Below are 25,001 nucleotides of genomic sequence, written 5' to 3'. Positions count from 1 at the left end.
CACTGAGGGGAAGCTCAGCATAGAGGGTAAGCTCAGCATAGAGGGGAAGCTCAGCATAGAGGGGAAGCTCAGCACTGAGAGGAAGCCCAGTACTGAGAGGAAGCCCAGTACTGAGAGGAAACTCAGGCAGGTAATAGGCTCTGGCAGATCCTGGCTAGCTGGTGGTTCTGGCAGATCCTGGCTGACTGGCGGATCCTGGCTGACTGGCGGATCTGGAAGATCATGGCTGACTGGCGGATCCTGGCTGACTGGCGGATCTGGCTGCTCCATGCAGACTGGCAGCTCTGGCTGCTCCATGCAGACTGGCAGCTCTGGCTGCTCCATGCAGACTGGCAGCTCTGGCTGCTCCATGCAGACTGGCAGCTCTGGCTGCTCCATGCAGACTGGCAGCTCTGGCTGCTCCATGTAGACTGGCAGCTCTGGCTGCTCCATGCAGGCTGGCAGCTCTGGCTGCGCTGAACAGGCAGGAGACTCCAGCAGCGCTGTAGAGGAGGAAGGCTCTGGCTGCGCTGAACAGGCGGGAGACTCCGGCAGCGCTGGAGAGGAGGAAGGCTCTGGCAGCGCTAAACAGGCGGGAGACTCCGACAGCGCTGGAGAGGAGGAAGGCTCTGGCTGCGCTGAACAGGCGGGAGGCTCCGGCAGCGCTGTAGAGGAGGAAGGCTCTGGCTGCGCTGAACAGGCGGGAGACTCCGGTAGCGCAGGAGAGGAGGAAGGCTCTGGCTGCGCTAAACAGGCGAGGTGCACTGAAGGCCTGGTGCGTGGTGCTGGCACTGGGTAGAGGACATGCACAGGAAGCCTGGTGCGGGGAGCTGCCACCGGAGGACTGGTGTGTGGAGGTGGCACTGGATAGACCGGACCGTGCAGGCGCACTGGAGCTCTTGAGCACCGAGCCTGCCCAACCTTACCTGGCTCGATGCCCACTCTAGCCCGGCCAATACGAAGAGCTGGTATGTACCGCACCGGGCTATGCACCCGCACTGGAGACACCGTGCGCTCCACAGCATAACACGGTGCCTGCCCGGTCTCTCTAGCCCCCCGGTAAGCACAGGAAGTTAGCGCAGGTCTCCTACCTGGCTTAGCCATACTCCCTGTGAGCCCCCCCCCAATACATTTTTGGGGCTGACTCTCGGGCTTCCATCCGCGTCGCTGTGCTGCCTCTTCATACCAGCGCCTCACCGCTTTCCCCGCCTCCAGTTCTTCTTTGGGGCGTCGATATTCACCAGGCTGTGCCCAGGGTCCTTTTCCGTCCAATATTTCCTCCCAAGTCCAGAAGTCCTTTGATCGCTGCTCCTCACGATAAACAGGGGGAGTTGGCTCAGGTCTGAACCCTGACTCTGCCACACTCTCCCTGAGCCCCCCCCCCCCAAGAAATTTTTGGGGCTGACTTTCGGGTTTCCTTGCCTCTGCTCTCCTAAGTGCCTCCACCTGTTCCCATGGGAGGCGATCTCTTCCAGCCAGTATCTCCTCCCAAGTGTAACAACCTTTGCCATCCAAAACGTCTTCCCATGTCCACTCCTCCTTTCGCTGTTTCTGCTGTCGCTGCCTGTTACCACGCCACTTGGTCCGGGTGTGGTGGGTGATTCTGTTACGGCTTTCTTCCGTCGAAGGAGAGTCGGACCAAAATGCAGCGTGGTTAGTTCGATACATGTTTAATGAACAAAAATACGAACAAATACAAAAACAACAAACGGAAATGTGAAAACCTATACAGCCTATCTGGTGAATACATACACACTGAGACAGGAACAATCACCCACAAACACACAGTGAAACCCAGGCTACCTAAATATGGTTCCCAATCAGAATCAGAATCACCTGACTCTGATTGAGAACCTCAGGCAGCCATAGACTATGCTAGACACCCCTACTCTGCCACAATCCCTATACCTACTAAAACCCCCAATACCACAACACAACACAAAATAACCCCATGTCACACCCTGGCCTGACCAAATAAATATATAAACACAAAATACTAAGACCAGGGCGTGACAGCCAGCTGTATGTTCTTAATGTCGTCGTTTAGCCACGACTCGGGGAAACATAAGATATTACAGTTTTTAATGTCCCGTTGGTAGGATATACGTGCTTTCAGTTCGTCCCTTTTATTTTCCAGCGATTGAAGGTTAGCTATCAGGACAGAAGGCAAAGGCAGATTAGCCAAACGTCGCCTGATCCTAACAAGGCACCCTGATCTTTTTCCACTAAATCTCAGTTTCCTTCTCCAGCAAATGACGGGGATCTGGGCCTGGTCGGGTGTCTGTAGTATATCCCTCCCATCCGACTCAATGAAGAAAAACTTTTTGTCCAATTTGGGCTGAGTGATCGCAGTTCTGATGTCCAACAACAGCAACAACATTATGTACAAAATAAGTTACAAACAATGCTGAAAAACAAACAAAATAGCATAGTTGGTTAAAACCTGTTGGGGCTAGGGGACAGCATTTTCACTTTTGGATGAAAGGCGTGCCCAGAGTAAACTGCCTCCTACTCTTTCCCAGATGGGAATATATGCATATTATTATTACTGGTGGATAGAAAACACTCTGAAGTCTCTCAAACTGTTTGAATTATGTCTGTGAGAAGAAATCCAAACAGGAAGTGAGACCTCGATTTTGAAAACAGTGCCATTTGAAGTCCAGCTTAGATATGGATGAGCATGCACTTCCTAGGGCTTCCACAAGATGTCACCATCTTTAGATTCTGGTTGTATGATTCTACTATAAAGGAGGGGCTCATAATAGCTCTTTGAGTGGGTGGTCTGGCAGAAAGCCTCGGTCTCATTGCGCACGGTCACGAGAAAGTGTTCTTCTGTTCCAATGCGTTTCTTCAGACAATGAAATTCTTCGGTTGGAACCTTATTGCTGATTAATGTTTAAAACATCCTAAATATGGATTGCATACATCATTTGACTTGTTTCTACGACCTGTAACGGAACTTTTTGAGTTTTTGTCTGGAGGAATTGCTTGTGCTTTTTGAGGATTGAATGCTGGGCTGAGCAAGCTAACAACAAGTGGCTAAATGATGGGCTTTATGGAACAAATAAGTCATTTATTGTCGAACTGGGATTCTTGGAACTGCCTTCTGATGAAGATATTCAAAGGTAAGTGAATATTTATAGTGTTATTGTAGCTTCTGTTGACACCAAAATGGCGGCTATTTCTTTGGGTTCTGAGTGCCGTTCTCAGATTATGATTTTTCCGTAAAGTTTTTTTGAAATCTTACACAGCGGTTGCATAGAGGATACGTTTATCTTTAATTCTGTGAATAACACTTGCATCTTTTATCAATGTGTATTGTGAGTATTTCTGCAAAATCACCAGATGTTTTGGAATCAAAACATTACTGCATGTAACACGCCAATGTAAACTGAGATTTTATATATATATATATATATATATATATATATGCATATTATCGAACAAACCACACAATACATGTATAACATGATGTCCTATGAGTGTCATCTGATGGAGATAATCAAAGGTTAGTGATTCATTTAATCTATATTTCTGCTTTTGTGACTCTATCCTTGGCTGTGAAAAATGTCTGTGTGTTTTTTAATTTGGTGGTGATCTAACATAACTATATGTTGTGTTTTCGCTGTAAAACATTTTAAAAATCGGACATGATGGGTAGATTAACAAGATGTTTATCTTTCATTTGCTGTATTGGACTTGTTAATGTGTGAAAGTTAAATATTTCGAAAGAATATTTTTAGAATTTCCCGCGCCACCTTTTCAGCTGAATGGGAGGGAGTGTTCCCTTTAGGGGACTCCTTGCCATAACAAGTTTAGGAGCCGATAAGACGGCAGCCATCACCTCCAGCGCCGTCATCTCACTGCAGATCGTGATTCCCCAGGGGAGGGGAGAGGTGTCACAGGCAGGCAGGCAGATTGGCTGAGCGGGGATGGAAAGCAGAACTCCCGAGTGGCCCACGTTGCCACGTTGCTGCGCTGAAAGAGCCTGCCTCATTACTTACCCAGCCGTAAGAATAACTACGCCTGCCACTGAGAAGCATCTGCTTCTACTGGGTGTAAAACACTGGTACTTCCACCTCGGGAAAAAGCCGAGGACCACCAGACAGGTGAGCATGAGAGACCAATGCTGGATACACAGCTGTTGCCCATGGTCTGGCTGCCCCGGTTCCATTCCCAGAACCTGACATAACATAAAGCCCAAGCCCCATGTCTCTGACACCAGTCCCCAGAGTCCTATGACTGCCCCAGACCCATGCCATACCTCTTATCCCCTATGGTACTCCCAGGTCCCAGACCAACTCCCAGGCACCAGCCCCTGGCCATGTTGCTGAGTCTAACTCTAAGGCGTAGTCAGACACATGTGCAGCAGATGTTGGGTACAGCCAGCCAGTCAAGTGGCTGTGGGTATGATTTACATACTGATTACTGCGCTTGGTTTGCCTCCTCACCAGCTGGAGTGACGAACGGAGATTCAGTCAACTTCTCCATTGGATCTAGGGACCGAGCAGATGTGAACATGAGCTAATTACACTCACATAAATGTGTTTCTACTTAGAAAGTACATAGGGGATTTGTCATTTTGTTATACTCCAGTCTCCTGATACATTTTATCAGGGAGACAATCAAAGACTTTTGTGTAAATCTGTCTGGTATTTAAATCGATTTCCTGTACAATCTTTGAATAACTATGGGATTAGATAAAGTCTGTTCTGTGTGTGTGTGTGTGTGTGTGTGTGTGTGTGTGTGTGTGTGTGTGTGTGTGTGTGTGTGTGTGTGTGTGTGTGTGTGTGTGTGTGTGTGTGTGTGTGTGTGTGTGTGTACTGTACATCTGAGCCTGAACATAACTCTGTTCATATGTGTGACGGTAGGAAGCCATTTCTCTTTCCCCTTTGGTTGAATTAAGATGAACAGCTGGCCCTTCCTATGCCTTGGAATGCGGCAGGTAGCCTAGTGGTTAGAGTGTTGGACTAGTAACCGAAAGGTTTCAAGATTGAATCCCCGAGCTGACAAGGTAAGAATCTGTGGTTCTGCCTCTGAACCACTGTTCCTAGGCCGAAATTGAAAATAAGAATTTGTTCCTAACTAACTTGCCTAGTTAAATAAAGATTAAATAAAAAAACAGAGGAATGACCTGGGTAAGGCAGGTGTCTGACATCCAGAACGCCAGACCATTCCTGCCATTTCTGTCCAGGTAATCCCGGAAACAGTGAGATGAGAAATGGAGCAAGGAAGACCTAAGAGATCTCACTTCCAGACGACTGGAACATACAGTGCCTCCGGAAGGTATTCAGACCCCTTGACTTTTTCCACATTTTGTTATGTTACAGCCTTATTCTAAAATGGACAAACAAATATATACACTACCGTTCAAAAGTTTGGGGTCACTTAGAAATGTCCTTGTTTTTTAAAAATAAATGCATTTTTTTTGGTCCATTAAACATCAAATTGATCAGAAATACAGTGAGGACATTAAAGTTCTTTATGCCTATTTGTAGATGGAAATGGCAGATTTTTAATGGAATATCTACATAGGTCGTACAGAGGCCCATTATTAGCAACCATCACTCCTGTATTCCAAAGGCACGTTATGTTAGCTAATCCAAGTTTATCATTTTAAAAGGTTAATTGATCATTAGAAAACCATTTTGCAATTATGTTAGCACAGATAAAAACTGAAAGAAATTAAAGAAGCAATAAAACTGGCCTTCTTTAGACTAGTTGAGTATCTGGAGCATCAGCATTTGTGGGTTTGATTACAGGCTCAAAATGGCCAGAAACAAAGAACTTTCTTCTGAAACTCGTCAGTCTATTCCTGTTCTGAGAAATTAACGCTATTCCATGTGAGAAATTGCAGAGAAACTGAAGATCTCGTACAACGCTATGTACTACTCCCTTCACAGAACAGCGCAAACTGGCTCTGACCAGAATAGAAAGAGGAGTGGGAGGCCCCGGTGCACAACTGAGCAAGAGGACAAGCACATTAGAGTGATTAGTTTGAGAAACAGATGCCTCACAAGTCCTCAACTGGCAGCTTCTTTAAAAAGTATCCGCAAAACACCAGTCTTAATGTCAACAGTGTCATTGTGTGCCCTGGGTGGAGGATCATAGCCCCCCCCCCCCCCCCCTCTCTCTCTTTCTCTACAGTTTATGACAGTTGTAAATACTCTGCTTCTGGGTCTGTAGTATTGAGATTGGAATGTGTGACTGTGGGACACAGATCAATCTACACACAATACCCCTTAGTGACAAAGCGAAAACAGAGAGTACTTAGATCCTTTGCTATGAGAATAGAAATTCAGCTCAGGTGCATCCTGTTTCCATTGATCATCCTTGAGATATTTCTCCAACTTGATTGGAGTCCACCTGTGGTAAATTCAATTGATTGGACATGATTTGGAAAGGCACACACCTGTCTATATAAGGTACCACAATTGACAGTGCATGTCAGAGCAAAAACCAAGCCATGAGGTCAAAGGAATTGTCCGTAGAGCTCCGAGGCAGGACTGTCGAAGCACAGATCTGTGAAGGGTACAAAAAGCTTTGAAGGTCCCCAAGAACACAATGGCCTCCATCATTCTTAAATTAAAGAAGTTTGGAACCAAAAAGACTCTTCCTAGAGCTGGACGCCCGGCCAAACTGAGCAATAGGGGGAGAAGGACCTTGGTCAGGGAGGTGACCAAGAACTCCATGGTCACGCTGACAGAGCAGTCCCTCTGTGGAGATGGGAGAAACTTCCAAACATCTCTGCAGCACTCCACCAATCAGGCCTTTATGGTAGAGTGGCCAGACGGAAGCCACTCCTCAGTAAAAGGCACACGACAGCCCGCTTGGAGTTTACCAAAAGGCACCTAAAGAATCTCAGACAATGAGAAACAAGATTATCTGGTTTGATGAAACCAAGATTGAACTCTTTGGCCTAAATGCCAAGCGTCACTTTGGAGGAAACCTGGCAACATCTCTATGGTGAAGCATGGTGGTGGCAGCATCATGTTGTGGGGATGTTTTTCAGTGGCAGGGACTGGGAGACTAGTCAGGATCAAGGCAAAGATGAAAGGAGCAAAGTGCAGAGAGATCCTTGATGGAAACCTGCTCCAGAGCGCTCAGGACCTCAGACTGAAGGTTCACCTTCCAACATGGCAACGACCCTAAGTACACAGCCAAGAAAACACAGGAGTGGCTTCGGAACAAGTCTCTGAATGTCTTTGAGTGGCCCAGCCAGAGCCTGTACTTGAACCCGATCGAGCATCTCTGGATAGACCTGAAAATATCTGTGCAGCAATGCTCCCCATCCAACCTGACATAGCTTGAGAGGATCTGCAGAGAATGGGAGAAACTCCCCAAATACAGTTGTGCCAAGCTTGTAGCGTCATACCCAAGAAGACTCGAGGCTGTAATCGCTGCCAAATGTGCTTCAACAAAGTACTGAATAAAGGGTCTGAATACATACGTAAATGTGATATCTCAGTTTTTCATTTTGTATAAATTAGCAAACATTTCTAAAATACAGTTTCGTAATTTAATCAATTTTAAAACAAGGCTGTAACCAAACAAAAGGTGGAAAAAGTCAAGGTGTCTAAATACTTTCAGAAGGCACTGCACCTTTAGCCAATAAGGGAAGACATTCACCTTCTGGCCACATGTTCACAATTTCACATAAACAAAATCCACATGTAATGCCAAAGTAAGCAAGCCAACTCAGCACTCCCTACGGGGGTATCTTGAAATCAGTCAATTACAGGTGAGCACTGACCTGTCTTTTTATGACCACACATAAAGCTCATCTGGGTTTAAAGGTGAGTGGTTTTACGAGGCAACCGTCTGTCCCTATGATTATAACTGGGGCAGTGGAGACTGGAGACTGTGCAGGGAGAGGGAGGGCGGTGTTAGAGGGACATTGGTTGACTGACCATCCTCCTCAGGCACCATGCAATGAACTTAATGGCCACTCTTAAAGCGGCAATCAGCAGAAGATATATAATGTCTGTGTGTATATATATATATATAATATATATAATATATAATAAAGGGAACACTAAAATAACACATCCTAGATCTGAATGAATGAAATATTCTTATTAAATACTTTTTTCTTTACATAGTTGAATGTGCTGACAACAAAATCACACAAAAATGGAGAACACAACCCATGGAGGTCTGGATTTGGAGTCACACTCAAAATTAAAGTGGAAAACCACACTACAGGCTGATCCAACTTTGATGTAATGTCCTTAAAACAAGTCAAAATGAGGCTCAGTAGTGTGTGTGTGGCCTCCACGTGCCTGTATGACCTCCCTACAACGCCTGGGCATGCTCCTGATGAGGTGGCGGATAGTCTCCTGAGGGATCTCCTCCCAGACCTGGACTAAAGCATCCGCCAACTTGTGGACAGTCTGTGGTGCAACGTGGCGTTGGTGGAAGGAGCGAGACATGATGTCCCAGATGTGCTCAATTGGATTCAGGTCTGGTGAACGGGCGGGCCAGTCCATAGCATCAATGCCTTCCTCTTGCAGGAACTGCTGACACACTCCAGCCACATGAGGTCTAGCATTGTCTTGCATTAGGAGGAACCCGATTCTGTGTTTCCAACTTTGTGGCAACAGTTTGGGGAAGGCCCTTTCCTGTTTCAGCATGACAATGCCCCGTGCACAAAGCGAAGTCCATACAGAAATGATTTGTCGAGATCGGTGTGGAATAACTTAACTGGCCTGCAAAGGGCACTTACCTCAACCCCATCGGACACCTTTGGATGATTTGGAACGCCGACTGTGAGCCAGGCCAAAATGGCCCAACATCAGTGCCCGACCTCATTAATGCTCTTGTGGCTGAATGGAAGCAAGTCCCTGCAACAATGTTCCAACTTCTAGTGGAAAGCCTTCCCAGAAGAGTGGAGGCTGTTATTGAAGCAAAGAGGGGACCAACTCTATATTAATGCCCATGATTTTGTAATAAGATGTTCAACAAGCAGGTGTCCACATACTTTTGTTTGTGTCTGTGTGTGTGTATATATAAATAATGATTTGAGTAAAAAATATAAAAAAAAGTTTATATATTTATTTATTAATATAACAAGTTTTTTATTTTCTTCTGCATTGTTGGGAAGGACTGGTAAGTAAGCATTTCACTGCATTTCACCTGTTAACGAAGCAGGTGACAATTAAAATTAGAATGTTTATTTAAACAAAAACAAAGTGTTCTCACCACCCATTTCTGTAAAAAGCTGAGGGACGGAGCTGGAGAAATACAACCGCTCAAATGTATAATCAGAGCTATGGATGCAAGGATTGAGCATCCATGATATCAACATTATAGTATTAACCATGTTCTGTGGCTGTATTGTGTTTGTTTATATGTACTTTGTTTACACATATTGGAGTAAAACAACCTTATATTTTGGGTTCTGACAGGTTACAACAGTAGAACTAAACTCATGAGGCATTTATAGGTTATATTCTTCAAGAATCAATGGGTACATATCTTACATTTCTAAGTTCAAAAATGGATATACCAACTGCAGATGGCTTTAAATACAGGTGCGTAAGTAACTGTCTGTGAGTGTTTTTTAACAAGACGCACGACAGAACCTGTCATTATGCAAAGAGCTTGGCTGTAGATATATACAGCAGTGAGATGAAGAGGCAGAAGCTGGACAGGCCTGGAGGGGCCACACAGTCCAGGCTTTCTCCTCCCCTCCCCAGGGGCCTTGTCTGTTCTGTTTCTTAGAGTAAGGTCAGCAGAGAAAGCAGCCCATCAGAGTACGTAGAGGAAGTGCTTCTTTCCTAGTAGAGAAACAGCTAATGGGAACACCGTGGGCACTGTGGTTAAAGCTTGAGAAACACACATGATCTTATCAGGTTTCACATGCAAGACGGGGCTATGGCCAGCGGAGAGAGTAAGGGCAAGGTAGAACATATAGAAATACTAACCTTCAAACATACACCCACTGTTTCAAGTGACAACTGGTAGGAAGCAATCCTAACTTTTACGTGTCGCATTGTGTTTACACTCTTAACTTAAAAGTGCACTCACGTTGTACATCTACAAGTCTCTGCTAGGTAAAGCCCCGCCTTATCTCAGCTCACTGGTCACCATAGCAGCACCCACTCGTAGCACGCGCTCCAGAAGGTATATCTCACTGGTCACCCCCAAAGCCAATTCCTCCTTTGGTCGTCTTTCCTTCCAGTTCTCTGCTGCCCATGACTGGAACGAATTGCAAAAATCTCTGAAGCTGGAGACTCACATCTCCCTCACTAGCTTTAAGCACCAGCTGTCAGAGCAGTTTACAGATCACTGCACCTGTACTTAGCCTATCTGTAAACAGCCCATCTACCTACCTACCTCATCCCCATACTGGTATGTATTTATTTATTTATTTTGCTCCTTTGCACCCCAGTATCTCTACCTACACATTAATCTTCTGCCGATCTACCATTCCAGTGTTTAATTGCTATATTGTAATTACTTCGCCACCATGGCCTATTTATTTTCTTAACTTACCTCATTTGCACTTACTGTATATAGACTTTTTGTTTTATTTTGTTCTACTGTATTATTGACTGTATGTTCTGTTTATTCCATGTGTAACTCTGTGTTGTATGTGTCGAATTGCTACGCTTTATCTTGGCCAGGTCGCAGTTGCAAATGAGAACTTGTTCTCAACTAAAGAAGGATTTTTAAGCCTTGAAACAATTGAGACATGGATTGTGTATGTGTGCCATTCAGAGCGTGAATGGGCAAGACAAAATATTTAAGTGCAACGCTACTGGGTTTTTCACGCTCAACAGTTTCCCATGTGTATCAAGAATTGTCCACCACCCAAAGGACATTCAGCCAACTTGACACAACTGTGGGAAGCATTTGAGTCAGCATGGGCCAGCATCCCTGTGGAACGCTTTTGACACCTTGTAGAGTCCATGCCTCGACGAATTGAAGCTGTTCTGAGGGAAAAGGGGATGCAACTCAATATTAAGAAGGTGTTCCTAATGTTTTGTGCACTCAGTGTATATGAACTACACTGGGGTCAGATTAAACATGTGGATACCAATAATGCCAGTCTCCTCCTCCTCCTCCTCCTTTCACAAAGAAAAGTCCCTGCCCACGGGAGGGAAACCTAACCACCCCTCTCTCTCTCTTCCTCTTCCTCTCGCTCTCTCTCCTTCCCTCTCTCTCTTCCTCTCTCTCTCCCTCTGGTTGCGGCAGTAGGCTTTTACTGGCCCATTGTTCTGGAATCCACCAAGTTCTGGATTCTCTGCTCACAGAGGGGCTCAGGATCACACAGCTCCCGGCCCTGGGCGCCAGACCGTGCCTGTCGCTCACCTGCCCGCCCGCCCGCCCTCACTCACACTCACACACACACCCACACACGTCTATGGAGAGAAGCGATAGCACACACAAAAAACACACACCAGTGCTCCAGGAGACTATGAGAATGCTGTGTAAGACAGGATTTAGTTCTATAGTTTAAGCAAAGCTTCTGTCCTTTTTCATGTGAGCCTAATCACTCATCACCAGCGTACAGCCTTTCAGAGGAAGATTTATTTAAAAAAAAACAGTTTGTTCAGCCTTTTTGGAACCTTATTTTTCTTCTCTCCTTTCTCTCGACAGTAACGAACGTCCCTGTTCAGGGTCTTTCTTAACACTGCTGCTGATAACTTTTGACAACTCACTAAATTAGGGGCTCACATGTGAAATCACCTGCTAGTCTTTTCACAATGTTTGGGTGGAGACTACAGTGATACAAATGACCCGATGATTATAACTACCATTTCACCACCTGTCATTCACTGGCTGTCAATCAGCAGTGGTCCCACCCACCCATAAGACCTCCAGTTAAATTTAGAGGGTGAGACAGGAGCCTCAGCTACCAGCAATGACCAATAGAAAATAGATCCCCCCCCCCTTTAAAATCTCCAGCCCTAATCATATAGCATCTTCAGAGGAGGAGAAGAAAAGAGGAGACAAGTGAAAGGGAGAGGAGGAGCAAGAGAAGAGCTGAGCCTTGTTGTCTGTGATCAGCCCAGCCCTTTTACCCACTCATGTAGAGCAATTAACCTAGGCTGGCCCATGAACCCTGACCTCCAGGAGGTCACTCTGTATCTCTATAATGACAGGCTGCTGGGTAGACAACACTCATAGAATCCTCTAACAAAGACCTGTCCTCAGCTGAAGGTTTAAATAAAGCTTCAACATGTTAGGAAGAGCAACAACAAACTGCATAACCCCTATGGCAAACATGAATCAGCTGATATATGGGCCTATAGATTAAAAACTGTACACAGCCAAATCAATCAGGTACCATTATGATGTGATCTAAATGCGAGGGAATCTATTTTTCGGAGAACTTTGTTGTGCCCTATTTACCTTCAATCCCACCCAATCACCCCTCATAAACACACACACACACACACAGTGATGCTGTCCTAGGGGGGGTATGGATTGTCTCTATTTGCGGATTCAGCTGGGCTGTTTTAAGAGGACCATAAACAGAGTTGATGGTTAGCCTCCCCACAGCGCAGAGTGCCTCCCAGGGACCTCCAACACCACCCAGGAAGGTCCGGAGGGGAATTTAACACCAAGAACAGTTGCCTGGTTGTGAACAGTGAAGAATCCTCCAAAGAAGAGAGGAAATCCCCCAAAAGAAGCAGGCTATCTTGTCTCAGAGCTGGAGACAGTAAACAACCTTCTGCCTCTCTCTTTGTCCCAATCATCAGCCATGTACAGCATCTGTCCATTTGTTTAAATCATGAATGCTTGAGGTACACACATTTTGCTGTGATTGTAACATATGGAGTCTGCATCACAAGTTCACAACACATCTATTCAACAAAGACACAACCACAGAGCAGTTCTCAACTCATGCCCTTTTCATTGCATGATTACGCTGTTGATTGGCATACGAATATGTTTATTGCCTTCAAAACACTGTGCACAAGGCTACTTACCACATATGAACATTACCAGTGACGCGTGCATGGTTTTATGTTCATGGGTCAGTCCCCTTCGACTTGTTCAGTAGATTCAGCCTGAAAATGTTACGTAGAAATAGCCTGGTATGAATGTCACACGTTAACTCAATCAATACAAAAGACAGAGCTGTTTTGATTCTGCACTTATTTATTTAAAAAAAAAAAACGTTTAAAAAACTGATACGGCATTAGAATATAAAGTTTGCTGGTTGGAAAGTAGGTTTAATAGCATAGTTAAACTATAATAAACAACGTCAGAGATAAAAAAATAAATAAAAAAAAGACACTTACACTTTAATATTAGTAGGTTTGATCCCCCTGTCTTTTAAATTAACACGAATCCATACGATTCCCCCTGTTTCATTTGAGCGGAGTTGGCAGTATTATCAGAAGCCTGACCACCACTCTCCAAAGTATTTGATATCTGACGACCACTCTCCGAAATTCTGTCCCGAGTCTCGTTTGATGGAAACTCCGCTGCGGAGTTTCGTTTGGTAGGAATGGACCCTAGAGCGCGTCTGACTGCTTATTGTAGTGTAATAACATCAAAGCAAAATCCACTATTAAACGGGTTTAACATTAACTATTAAACGGTTTTAACATTAATTATGACTACGATGCTGCATAAAGGTGTGACTTTGATCAAATCAAAAGTGGGCTGAAGATTCAGATAATAATTTCGCCATGATTGATACACATATAATGACAGTAGACTCAGATGGTTTTGGCTCCCGAGTCTGGATCTTGAAGAAGTTAGTGAAGTTAATTCAAGTAGTGTGTAAAATCCACCACCGGTTTTCTGAAGACCCGTGTCAGAGAGAATAGATGTGCGCCTTGGAAACAGGAATGCGCGCTCCGGGGAGAACGGATTAGGTTCCCTTTGATTGCTTCAGTGAACAATCCATGCGGCGCACATAACCACCTACTACACTTACCATCCCACTCTTCGCAGGCTTTTAAAAAAAACAGATGTTTACAGTTTTCAGGGATACAGTATTTTCAACCTAACTTGTTTCCCCTGAAAAAACGGAAGTGGGGATTCCGCTCAGGTGTCTTGTTAGGCCTACTACGTTAGGTTAACCATCACCAGACCATGCTCCTTCCCAACAACAGGTGGTTGGAATAAATCCTGTTCATTTGGTTGTAATTCCTACAAGCATTTTAATGAATTTGAACATTTTTTCAGACAGAAAACAACATTGCATCTTATGATTAGACATGTTATAGATCTCTATGAGGCTATTCGATTTTCATAATGGTTAGACAACATACAGTGTGTGTAACAATGTTAGCACATCCTGAAACATGCCTCTGGATATATCGTCAACGTGTGATATTACATACGCTCTCTGTGGACAGTCAAGCTTTTTATTTGACCCCCTAAACCTGGGCCACTATGTAGCGCGTGTCTCTCTCGCTCTCTCTCAGGACTGGGGGAGGGAGAGAATTTTCACTCAATGAGCACAATTAATGCACACTGAACGTTAAGACACACACACACAGTTGAGGTAGGTAGAAGCCTCAATGCATTCTCACAACGTAGCAAGGGAGAAGCAAACTACAAAAAGCCCCAACCAACATATGAGGTTAACTAACACAAAGAATGAAACAAACAAAGGCTGGCCGAAAGGCTTCTGGCCTCATCTCAACAACAAGAAATCCTCCTCTTACAAAGATCCTGATTGCCCACACCTGAATAAGGCTTTCTGGCTGAGCACATCATCTAAAGCAGTTGCTGCTGCCCCCTGGGGGTGAGGGGTAATACTAATTACACATTAGTATGTTGTCCATCAATGTGCCTAAACTACATATCATAACATGCCCAACAAAAAACTTCAACATTATATCAAATGTATAATTATTTTTCAATTTATTCAACGTCTGTTTCAATTATACATCAACGGGGCTGAAATTTGTGTAGAACATGTTTTGTTTGTGTGAGCGACCGTGCGTGTGTTTGTTTTTGTGTGTAATGTATATGTGTGGCTGACGAAAAAGTATTTTCTGAATCAAGACCGTACTTGGTTACAAAACAACAACAAAATGTAACATCTGTCACTCCTAGGTATCACATATGACTTTTACGATATGTCTGTCATATTGTACTTAAACTTACTGTAGTCAGAATAAATCCAAAAATAATTCCTGAAAGGGCATTTAATTGGTCAAAAGAACATATTCCTCGGTAAAACATTCTCTCTGATCTCTTTTCTTTAACTAATTCAAAAGTCAATCTACCTTGGAACACGAAACATGTTTCATTGGTCCATATCCAGTTGTCGTGTTCCAGACATAGCTACACAACAAACTTGTGCAGATGTCAAAACCATGAGAGGAATGTCAAAACCATGAGAAGAATGATTGGGAGTTACTGACAGAAGCAGATGACCTATGTAGTGCAGACAGTTCTACTGACAGTTTTACTGGCATATTCACAACATCAGAAGGAGCTCCCTGCTATGTTCCAACAGACTACAGCTGTACAGTACACATGACCCAGTGTTCCTAGCATCACTAACAGTTACCTTATTTCTTATTTTTTTGTGATAATATTTTTTATTAAATTCCTTTCAAATTTGACAGAGAGAGAATGGGAATGAAGCACCAGTGGTACATTTTCACAAATACAGTTTTTCTCTCCTACATCGTTCAATCCACATGATCAGTTACAGTTGTTGTATGTCTGCACCTGCTTTCGTATGGCCTCCCGTGCTTCCGTGGCGTTCCTCTCCAGCTCTCCTAACTCACTCTGCTGGTCCAGCATTTTCTGCTCATTATTACGGAACTTCTTCTCAAGCTCTGAAACAACAGAACAACAGAGAACAGATTATAGGAAGACAACAATAGAGGGACATTCTTTGAAAAGCTTAGCTGCTTCTCAAATGGCACACTAGTCCTTATATAATGCCCTACTTTTGAACAGAGCCCTATGGGCCCTAGTCAAAAATAGTGCACGATGTAGAGAACATCCAGTTTCGACCACATCTGTATTCAAAACCAAAGACAGACACTATGTTGATATCCTTTATCCATGGACTACTCTTAACCCTGATTACTCTTTATGGATTCATACTTCTCTATCTACACCTGTTGAGTATGTATTCTGTATCATACACTTGAGAGGGCAGTACAGTAACGTTACATACTCCGTAGCGTTTCTATGCCCTTGTTGGCCTTAGTGAGCAGGTCTTCAGCCTCCTTCTTGATCTCCTTGGCCCTCTGGTTGACGTTCCCCAGGCCCCCCGAGGCCCCGCCCAGAGAGTCCACCTTCATCTGCAGTTCCTTGTAACGATCCTCCGTTTCATTCAGCCTCTGGAGCACAACCAGACACATAGAGCAACAAGTCAACGTGCGGGACCACATGGATATCTATTGTCAAAATGAATATATTGCCACGGCTGAATTTCTGTAGTTCAATACTTCCCATGGCTCCCCCTTCTGGCTATTGGGATAAAATTCATAGTGTGGTTTATAAATGTATATGGCAAGGTAAAAGATCAAATGAACACATTTACAAATAGAGAAAGACGCAGGATGACTATCTGTACCAAACTTTAAATTGTATTACAAGGCACTAGCATTTTGGCTCTTCCTAAATCGATTTAGACATGATTCTTCTGTCCCCTGAGTATGGAGAGAAATATGGTGTCTCCTATTGCTCTGGAAGAGGTGATCAACACTGACACTGTATATCCCTTAACCAATGTAAACGAAGCTTTGGTCCTATTATTTCTCACAATTTATTTTTGGTGCAAATTGAAAAACAATGTAACTGGGAATGAAAATGGCATGCCCATACTACAATATTTCAAAATAATGCCTTGCGATCTGGAGGGCACCCTTTTACATCCTCCCAACGTTCCAAATGTGGAATCCGTACCCTTGCTGACATCGTGGAGAGTAATGGTTGAGAACATTCCAAGATTTGAAAGACACATACACATTACCAGGCAAATCCTTTTTTCTATATTTACAACGTAGGTGAGCTATGCTGGTTTATGGAGTCCCTTGGGGAAACCAACTACCAAACCCTCCAATGATGTGATTTATAAATAAATGATCTGGGCTCCCGAAAGGACTGATCTATATAATATATAAACTATTTTTGGAAAGCTCATATTCTAAGCTAGCCCTTAAAGAAGTACAAACATACAAACGAACAACAACTAACAGACACACAAACAATGACTACATGTCCTCCGCCCAGACCTGCATGCTCAACACCTCATCCCTAGTGTCTGCATTATTATTTGTCACTTGGCTTGAAATTGTATCAATGTGTTTTTCTCTGTCGCCCATGCTATTTCAATAGTAAATCATTCGATTTTTGCATCGTGTTAATGATGGCGGATTGATTGATTTACACGTTTTTCGTATATATTTTTTCCAGATGAGTGTTCGAAGATAATCGTCCAGCCCATTGTGTATCTCACTACACCCCCATATAACATGTCTTGAAATATGCAGACAGACGGATTACAAGTTTACATTGTAATACTTCTGACAGAAAACGCTCTAGCTCCGCCCACAACTTCCGGACTTCATAGCATTAAACAAAAGCATGGATTATTGAGTCTTAATTCGTTTTACACTTAGGGATATCTTTGTATGTATTTCTTTGATTATTTTGGTACCTGTAACCTCGCTCCCTTTAAAAATAAAGACTAAATTAAATAAAAGGCTGGTCACAAAAAAGCATGGAGGACCACAACCAGGACACACTCATCCAATCACACACTTATGCCAGCACGCAGGCAAGTACACAGTCACGGATGCACACACACACACACACACACACACACACACACACACACACACACACACACACACACACACACACACACACACACACACACACACACACACACACACACACACACACACACACACACACACACACACACACACACACACACACACACACCTGCTCCAGTCCCGATGCTGCATTAGTGGCATTTTCGGCCTGGTTCTTGGCATCTTTGGCCATCTCCCTGTTCTGATCGGTCTTAGTTTTTAGTGCCTCTACCCCCATCGACAGGTTGGCCAGTCGCATCATAGCATCCATCTGCTTGACCTCCAGATCCAGAAGATTCTCCTCCACCTGCACGGGGACACAACAAGATAAATAACATATTGAAAAAAACACACACACACTCACACACACACTGTGGTGTGGACAGTAGTGTACCGTTGCGGTGGTGTTCCTGGTGCTGTTCAGGTTGTTCAGGGCATGGTCCAGGGCTTTGGTTGCTTTCTGAATAGCCTTTTCAGATGCATCCAACGCCTGCTTAGTCATGTTGGCTGTGTCCTTCACTCCTTCTGCTCGTGTCCTTCAAACACACACAGGACATGTGTGAGACCGAGAGCTCTGCTGTTCTACGAAAACACTCTCTGTGCATGTCCAGTGTTCCATGTTCTATCACATAGGCTAATAACAGAATAACTAATGCTGAACAGACAAAGATCATCGTCACTGATGTCGGAGTCTATACGTCTAAGTCTAATAGGCCTCGCTTTGCCTCTGTCTTACTTGGCATCCTTAGCTCGGTTGAGCAGCTCCTTGGCCTGGTGGAGTTGCTGGGAGGTGTGGTTGAAGACCCCTTCTACATCTGTCAGGTTGTTAATGTTGTCTTTAATCTGCTGGACCATTCTGTCCAAAGTGGTTCTGTTGACAGGAAGAGATATGGCCAGCACCTGCTGAGCCACCTTCTCTATGCTCTCTGGGTCCGCACCCTCCTCTGTACACAACACACAGTGGAGAAGGACCATGATCAATTTCATATCATAAGACGTGTCCACAGAGAGAAGTTATCTGAAAGGTTACTGGCATTAACAAACCAGTCAGGAAATCTTTGATCTTCTGAATGAATTCCTTGAGTTTTTTATTGGAGTTTTCAAATAAGTCCTTCTTCTTCTGGGCTTTGTCCAGGGTGTCCATGGCTTGATTCTTCACATCCTGGGTCAGCATAGCAATGTCCTGGAGCTGGAAACATAACACTGGGGATTACGGTATATGCAACACATATACAAAACATGCTAGGCTTACAAGAGCGCTGAAAAACACATAATACATCCCCTTTTAGAGAAGTTAAACGGCAGATTTTGCTCAGCGATTCAGCTTACAGTACATGCATGCAGAGGTATAGTACAAGTGAGATATTTAGGCAGACAGACCTTCTTAGCCATACCCTGGAGATCCTCACTGGCAGCAGTCAGGTTGTCTGTGACATCATTGGCATGTTTCAGTCCCTTTAGGGAGGCGCTAACAGTCCCGTCACACCCGTCCCCTCCACACACCCGCCGACCGTCATTGTCACGACAACCAGCACCCCCACATGGGCTGTCGTGACATGTGCCATTGGAGCTGGCATTGGAATGGCCACCACATACCTGAAAAAAAAAAAAAAAACACAGGTGGGGTCAGAGTCAGACACAGAGAGCTACAGGGTACATATCTAGGGCAGGGATAGTGTAACAGTTGTCACTAGTGAAATCATGACAGGTCTGACAGTTAGCTCTATGTGACAGGGATGAACGTCCTGCTAAGAAAGGCGACTAGCTTCCCTTTAGGATATAGACCCCACTACATTGTCCCCTACCGGCCCCTACACACTTAGAAAAAAAGGTTATTTGTTTGTCCCTATAGGATAACAAGAACCTTAGAACCTTTTTGTGTTGAAAGAGTTCCACATAGAACTTTGTATAAATGAAAGAGTTCCACGTAGAACTTTGTGTTAGTGAAAGAGTTCCACGTAGAACTTTGTATAAATGAAAGAGTTCCACGTAGAACTTTGTGTTAGTGAGAGTTCCACGTAGAACTTTGTATAAATGAAAGAGTTCCACGTAGAACTTTGTATAAATGAAAGAGTTCCACGTAGAACTTTGTGTTAGTGAGAGTTCCACGTAGAACTTTGTATAAATGAAAGAGTTCCACGTAGAACTTTGTATAAATGAAAGAGTTCCACGTAGAACTTTGTATAAATGAAAGAGTTCCACGTAGAACTTTGTGTTAGTGAAAGAGTTCCACGTAGAACTTTGTATTAGTGAAAGAGTTCCACGTAGAACTTTGTATTAGTGAAAGAGTTCCACGTAGAACTTTGTATTAGTGAAAGAGTTCCACGTAGAACTTTGTATTAGTGAAAGAGTTCCACGTAGAACTTTGTGTTAGTGAGAGTTCCACGTAGAACTTTGTATAAATGAAAGAGTTCCACGTAGAACTTTGTGTTAGTGAGAGTTCCACGTAGAACTTTGTATAAATGAAAGAGTTCCACGTAGAACTTTGTGTTAGTGAGAGTTCCACGTAGAACTTTGTATAAATGAAAGAGTTCCACGTAGAACTTTGTATAAATGAAAGAGTTCCACGTAGAACTTTGTGTTAGTGAGAGTTCCACGTAGAACTTTGTATAAATGAAAGAGTTCCACGTAGAACTTTGTATAAATGAAAGAGTTCCACGTAGAACTTTGTGTTAGTGAAAGAGTTCCACGTAGAACTTTGTATAAATGAAAGAGTTCCACGTAGAACTTTGTGTTAGTGAAAGAGTTCCACGTAGAACTTTGTATTAGTGAAAGAGTTCCACGTAGAACTTTGTATTAGTGAAAGAGTTCCACGTAGAACTTTGTATTAGTGAAAGAGTTCCACGTAGAACTTTGTATTAGTGAAAGAGTTCCACGTAGAACTTTGTGTTAGTGAAAGAGTTCCACGTAGAACTTTGTCTTAGTGAAAGTGTTCCACTTTCAACCCCCCCAAAAATATTTTCAGAGGGTTCCCCTTTCGGGGTCAATTTTTGAACCCTTTATGGCTATAGTTAGCACCTCTTTTCTAAGAGTGTACCTTGTGGCTCAGGTGGTGGACTTTCTTGTCTACGTCCTGGGCTTTGTTCTGCAGCTCTGACAATGATTTCTTCTGGGCCACCACCGTGCGCAGGAACTTATCCTGCCTCTTGTTCAGGAGGTCCTCGGTGTGTGCGCGTGTTGCTTTAGACTCCTCCACAGGGCTGAAAGGACCAGACACTGAGGCGTTGCACTTCTGTTGAGCCTCCTGGGACTCACTGTAGTACTTCTTCACATTGTCAAACTGATCTGGGACGGGACAAGAACAAGGCAAAAGACATGAATGAAAGAGACTAACCGAAGAGTAAATAAATGTGTATGTGTGCCAGTGTGGGTACATTTGTATGTGCACTACATCTTAATGCGTGTGTTTAATTATACTAGAAGTCCCCATAAGAATAGTAAACATACAAAAAGTGGACCAATAGGGGGCATTTTGTTAGTCCCCACGATAGGGCTGGGCGACATGGCAAAAATCTCTTATCCCAATATAGGTAATTTCCTATCCCGATAATGATAGATATCACAATATAGCACATTTTCTGTAAATTCAATGAATAAATAGTTTATTTAAAATGACCACATACAGTATTTCCTATTACATTTTGCATTATACTGAAGAAATAAAATGTAACTTACTCATACTCATTTGATTATTTCTCCTTTTATTTAGAACCTTTGTGCACATTTTCAATTAAGCAGGTAACAAAATATAAAATATAAATAAAATATATAAATAATAAATAAAATACAATCTAAAAAAGGAAATGGTAAACACTTCAACTATAGTTGCAAACAAAATAAATATAGGCCTAAAAAATATATATACAGTGTCTTGCGAAAGTATTCGCCCCCCTTGAACTTTGCGACCTTTTGCCACATTTCAGGCTTCAAACATAAAGATATAAAACTGTATTTTTTTGTGAAGAATCAACAACAAGTGGGACACAATCATGAAGTCGAACGACATTTATTGGATATTTCAAACTTTTTTAACAAATCAAAAACTGAAAAATTGGGCGTGCAAAATTATTCAGCCCCTTTACTTTCAGTGCAGCAAACTCTCTCCAGAAGTTCAGTGAGGATCTCTGAATGATCCAATGTTGACCTAAATGACTAATGATGATAAATACAATCCACCTGTGTGTAATCAAGTCTCCGTATAAATGCACCTGCACTGTGATAGTCTCAGAGGTCCGTTAAAAGCGCAGAGAGCATCATGAAGAACAAGGAACACACCAGGCAGGTCCGAGATACTGTTGTGAAGAAGTTTAAAGCCGGATTTGGATACAAAAAGATTTCCCAAGCTTTAAACATCCCAAGGAGCACTGTGCAAGCGATAATATTGAAATGGAAGGAGTATCAGACCACTGCAAATCTACCAAGACCTGGCCGTCCCTCTAAACTTTCAGCTCATACAAGGAGAAGACTGATCAGAGATGCAGCCAAGAGGCCCATGATCACTCTGGATGAACTGCAGAGATCTACAGCTGAGGTGGGAGACTCTGTCCATAGGACAACAATCAGTCGTATATTGCACAAATCTGGCCTTTATGGAAGAGTGGCAAGAAGAAAGCCATTTCTTAAAGATATCCATAAAAAGTGTCGTTTAGAATTTGCCACAAGCCACCTGGGAGACACACCAAACATGTGGAAGAAGGTGCTCTGGTCAGATGAAACCAAAATTGAACTTTTTGTCAACAATGCAAAACGTTATGTTTGGCGTAAAAGCAACACAGCTCATCACCCTGAACACACCATCCCCACTGTCAAACAGGGTGGTGGCAGCATCATGGTTTGGGCCTGCTTTTCTTCAGCAGGGACAGGGAAGATGGTTACAATTGATGGGAAGATGGATGGAGCCAAATACAGGACCATTCTGGAAGAAAAGCCCTGAAAAGCCCTGATCCTGGGACGGAGATTTGTCTTCCAACAAGACAATGATCCAAAACATAAAGCAAAAGCTACAATGGAATGGTTCAAAAATAAACATATCCAGGTGTTAGAATGGCCAAGTCAAAGTCCAGACCTGAATCCAATCGAGAATCTGTGGAAAGAACTGAAAACTGCTGTTCACAAATGCTCTCCATCCAACCTCACTGAGCTCGAGCTGTTTTGCAAGGAGGAATGGGAAAAAATTTCAGTCTCTCGATGTGCAAAACTGATAGAGACATACCCCAAGCGACTTACAGCTGTAATCGCAGCAAAAGGTGGCGCTACAAAGTATTAACTTAAGGGGGCTGAATAATTTTGCACGCCCAATTTTTCCGTTTTTGATTTGTTAAAAAAGTTTGAAATATCCAATAAATGTCGTTCCACTTCATGATTGTGTCCCACTTGTTGTTGATTCTTCACAAAAAAATACAGTTTTATATATTTATGTTTGAAGCCTGAAATGTGGCAAAAGGTCGCAAAGTTCAAGGGGGCCGAATACTTTCGCAAGGCACTGTATACAGTTGAAGTCGGAAGTTTACATACACTTAGGTTGGGAGTCATTAAAACTCGTTTTTCAACAACTCCACAAATTTCTTGTTAACAAACTATAGTTTTGTGCATGACACAAGTAATTTTTACCAACAATTGTTTACAGACAGATTATTTCACTTATAATTCACTGTATCACAATTCCAGTGGGTCAGAAGTTTACATACACTAAGTTGACTGTGCCTTTAAACAGCTTGGAAAATTCCAGAAAATTATGTAATGGCTTTAGAAGCTTCTGATAGACAAATTGACATCATTTGAGTCAATTGGAGATGTACCTGTGGATGTATTTCAAGGCCTACCTTCAAACTCAGTGCCCCTTTGCTTGACATCATGGGAAAATCAAAAGAAATCAGCCAAATTGTAGACCTCCACAAGTCTGGTTCATCCTTGGGAGCAATTTCCAAGTACCCGAAGGTACCACGTTCACAATAATACGCATGTATAAACACCATGACACCACACAGCCGTCATACCGCTCAGGAAGGAGACGCGTTCTGTCTCCTAGAGATTAGCATACTTTGGTGCGAAAAAGTGCAAATCAATCCCAGAACAACAGCAAAGGACCGTGTGAAGATGTTGGAGGAAACGGGTACAAAAATATCTATATCCACAGTAAAATTAGTTATATATCGACATAACCTGAAAGGCCGCTCAGCAAGGAGCCACTGCTACAAAACTGCCATAAAAAAGCCAGACTACGGTTTGCAACTACACATGGGGACAAAGATCGTACTTTTTGGAGAAATTTCCTCTGGTCTGATGAAACAAAAATAGAACTGTTTGGCCATAATGGCCATCGTTATGTTTGGAGGAAAAAGGGAGAGGCTTGCAAGCCGAAGAACATCATCCAAACAGTGAAGCACGGGAGTGGCAGCATCATGTTGTGGGGGTGCTTTGCTGCAGGAGGGACTGGTGCACTTCACAAATTAGATGGCATCATGAGAAGGAAAATGATGTGGATATATTGAAGCAACATCTCAAGACAAAGCTTGGTCGCAAATAGGTCTTCTAAATGGACAATGACCCCAAACATACTTCCAAAGTTGTGGCAAAATGGCATAAGGACAACAAAGTCAAGGTATTGGAGTGGTCATTACAAAGCCCTGACCTCAATCCCATAGAAAATGTGTGGGCAGAACTGAAAAAGCGTGTGCGAGCAAGGAGGCCTACAAACCTGACTCAGATACACCAGCTCTGTCAGGAGGAATGGGCCAAAATTCACCCAACTTATTGTGGGAAGCTTGTGGAAGGCTACCTGAAACGTTTGACCCAAGTTAAACAATTTAAAGGCAATGCTACCAAATACTAATTGAGTGTATGTAAACTTCTGACCCACTGGGAATGTGATGAAAGAAATAAAAGCTGAAATAAATTATTCTCTCTACTATTATTCCCACATTTCACATTCTTAAAATGAAGTGGTGATCCTAACTGACCTAAGACAGGGTATTTTTTACTAAGATTAAATGTCAGGAATTGTGAAAAACTGAGTAAAATGTATTTGGCTAAGGTGTTTGTAAACTTCCGACTTCAACTGTATATATTTTGGGGGGCTTTCCTGTTTTGCATGTTATTTTGGCATTAATATGTTTCACATATCAATTTGCATTTGGTACCTTGGATCGAGTGTTAGCACCAACTCATGAAACCCCCATTTCTCGGCCGTGTAAATTGGGGCCATGTTTTTGCAGATGTAAGTTGTAACAGCAGCTGTTATCTCCTTCCATCTTCGTGATTCTT

At 43.2% G+C, this 25,001-nt stretch overlaps 2 protein-coding genes across 4 annotated transcripts in view; both read right to left on the bottom strand.

Annotated features, from left to right (window-relative positions):
• Positions 1-14,674, bottom strand: part of lamb2 (laminin, beta 2 (laminin S)) — a 48,705-nt gene extending 34,031 nt beyond the window's left edge. For 2 of the 3 annotated variants that reach the window (XM_031794164.1, XM_020506316.2), the window contains exons 1-3: positions 13,236-14,674; positions 12,921-13,001; positions 4,431-4,475 (exon numbers count right to left, since the gene is read on the bottom strand). In XM_031794164.1, coding sequence (XP_031650024.1) covers positions 4,431-4,475; positions 12,921-12,951 — 76 coding nt within the window. In that variant the 5' untranslated portion in view covers positions 12,952-13,001; positions 13,236-14,674. The remainder of the gene's footprint in view (positions 1-4,430; positions 4,476-12,920; positions 13,002-13,235) is intronic. The other variant, XM_031794165.1, reaches the window with a different exon arrangement.
• Positions 14,675-14,790: 116 nt separating this feature from the next.
• lamb2l (laminin, beta 2-like) overlaps positions 14,791-25,001 on the bottom strand; it is a 57,378-nt gene continuing 47,167 nt past the window's right edge. Inside the window, exons 28-35 of the mRNA XM_031794163.1 lie at positions 20,776-21,023; positions 19,119-19,334; positions 18,783-18,927; positions 18,475-18,682; positions 18,133-18,274; positions 17,869-18,045; positions 16,091-16,256; positions 14,791-15,743 (exon numbers count right to left, since the gene is read on the bottom strand). Of these exons, the coding sequence (XP_031650023.1) occupies positions 15,607-15,743; positions 16,091-16,256; positions 17,869-18,045; positions 18,133-18,274; positions 18,475-18,682; positions 18,783-18,927; positions 19,119-19,334; positions 20,776-21,023 (1,439 nt within the window). The 3' untranslated portion in view covers positions 14,791-15,606. The remainder of the gene's footprint in view (positions 15,744-16,090; positions 16,257-17,868; positions 18,046-18,132; positions 18,275-18,474; positions 18,683-18,782; positions 18,928-19,118; positions 19,335-20,775; positions 21,024-25,001) is intronic.

The sequence above is a fragment of the Oncorhynchus kisutch genome, linkage group LG17 (genome assembly GCF_002021735.2).
Source record: "Oncorhynchus kisutch isolate 150728-3 linkage group LG17, Okis_V2, whole genome shotgun sequence".
Taxonomy (NCBI): Eukaryota; Metazoa; Chordata; class Actinopteri; order Salmoniformes; family Salmonidae; genus Oncorhynchus; species Oncorhynchus kisutch.
The sequence above is the reverse complement of the archived record's forward strand: the minus strand, read 5'-3'. Positions and strand labels throughout refer to the sequence as shown.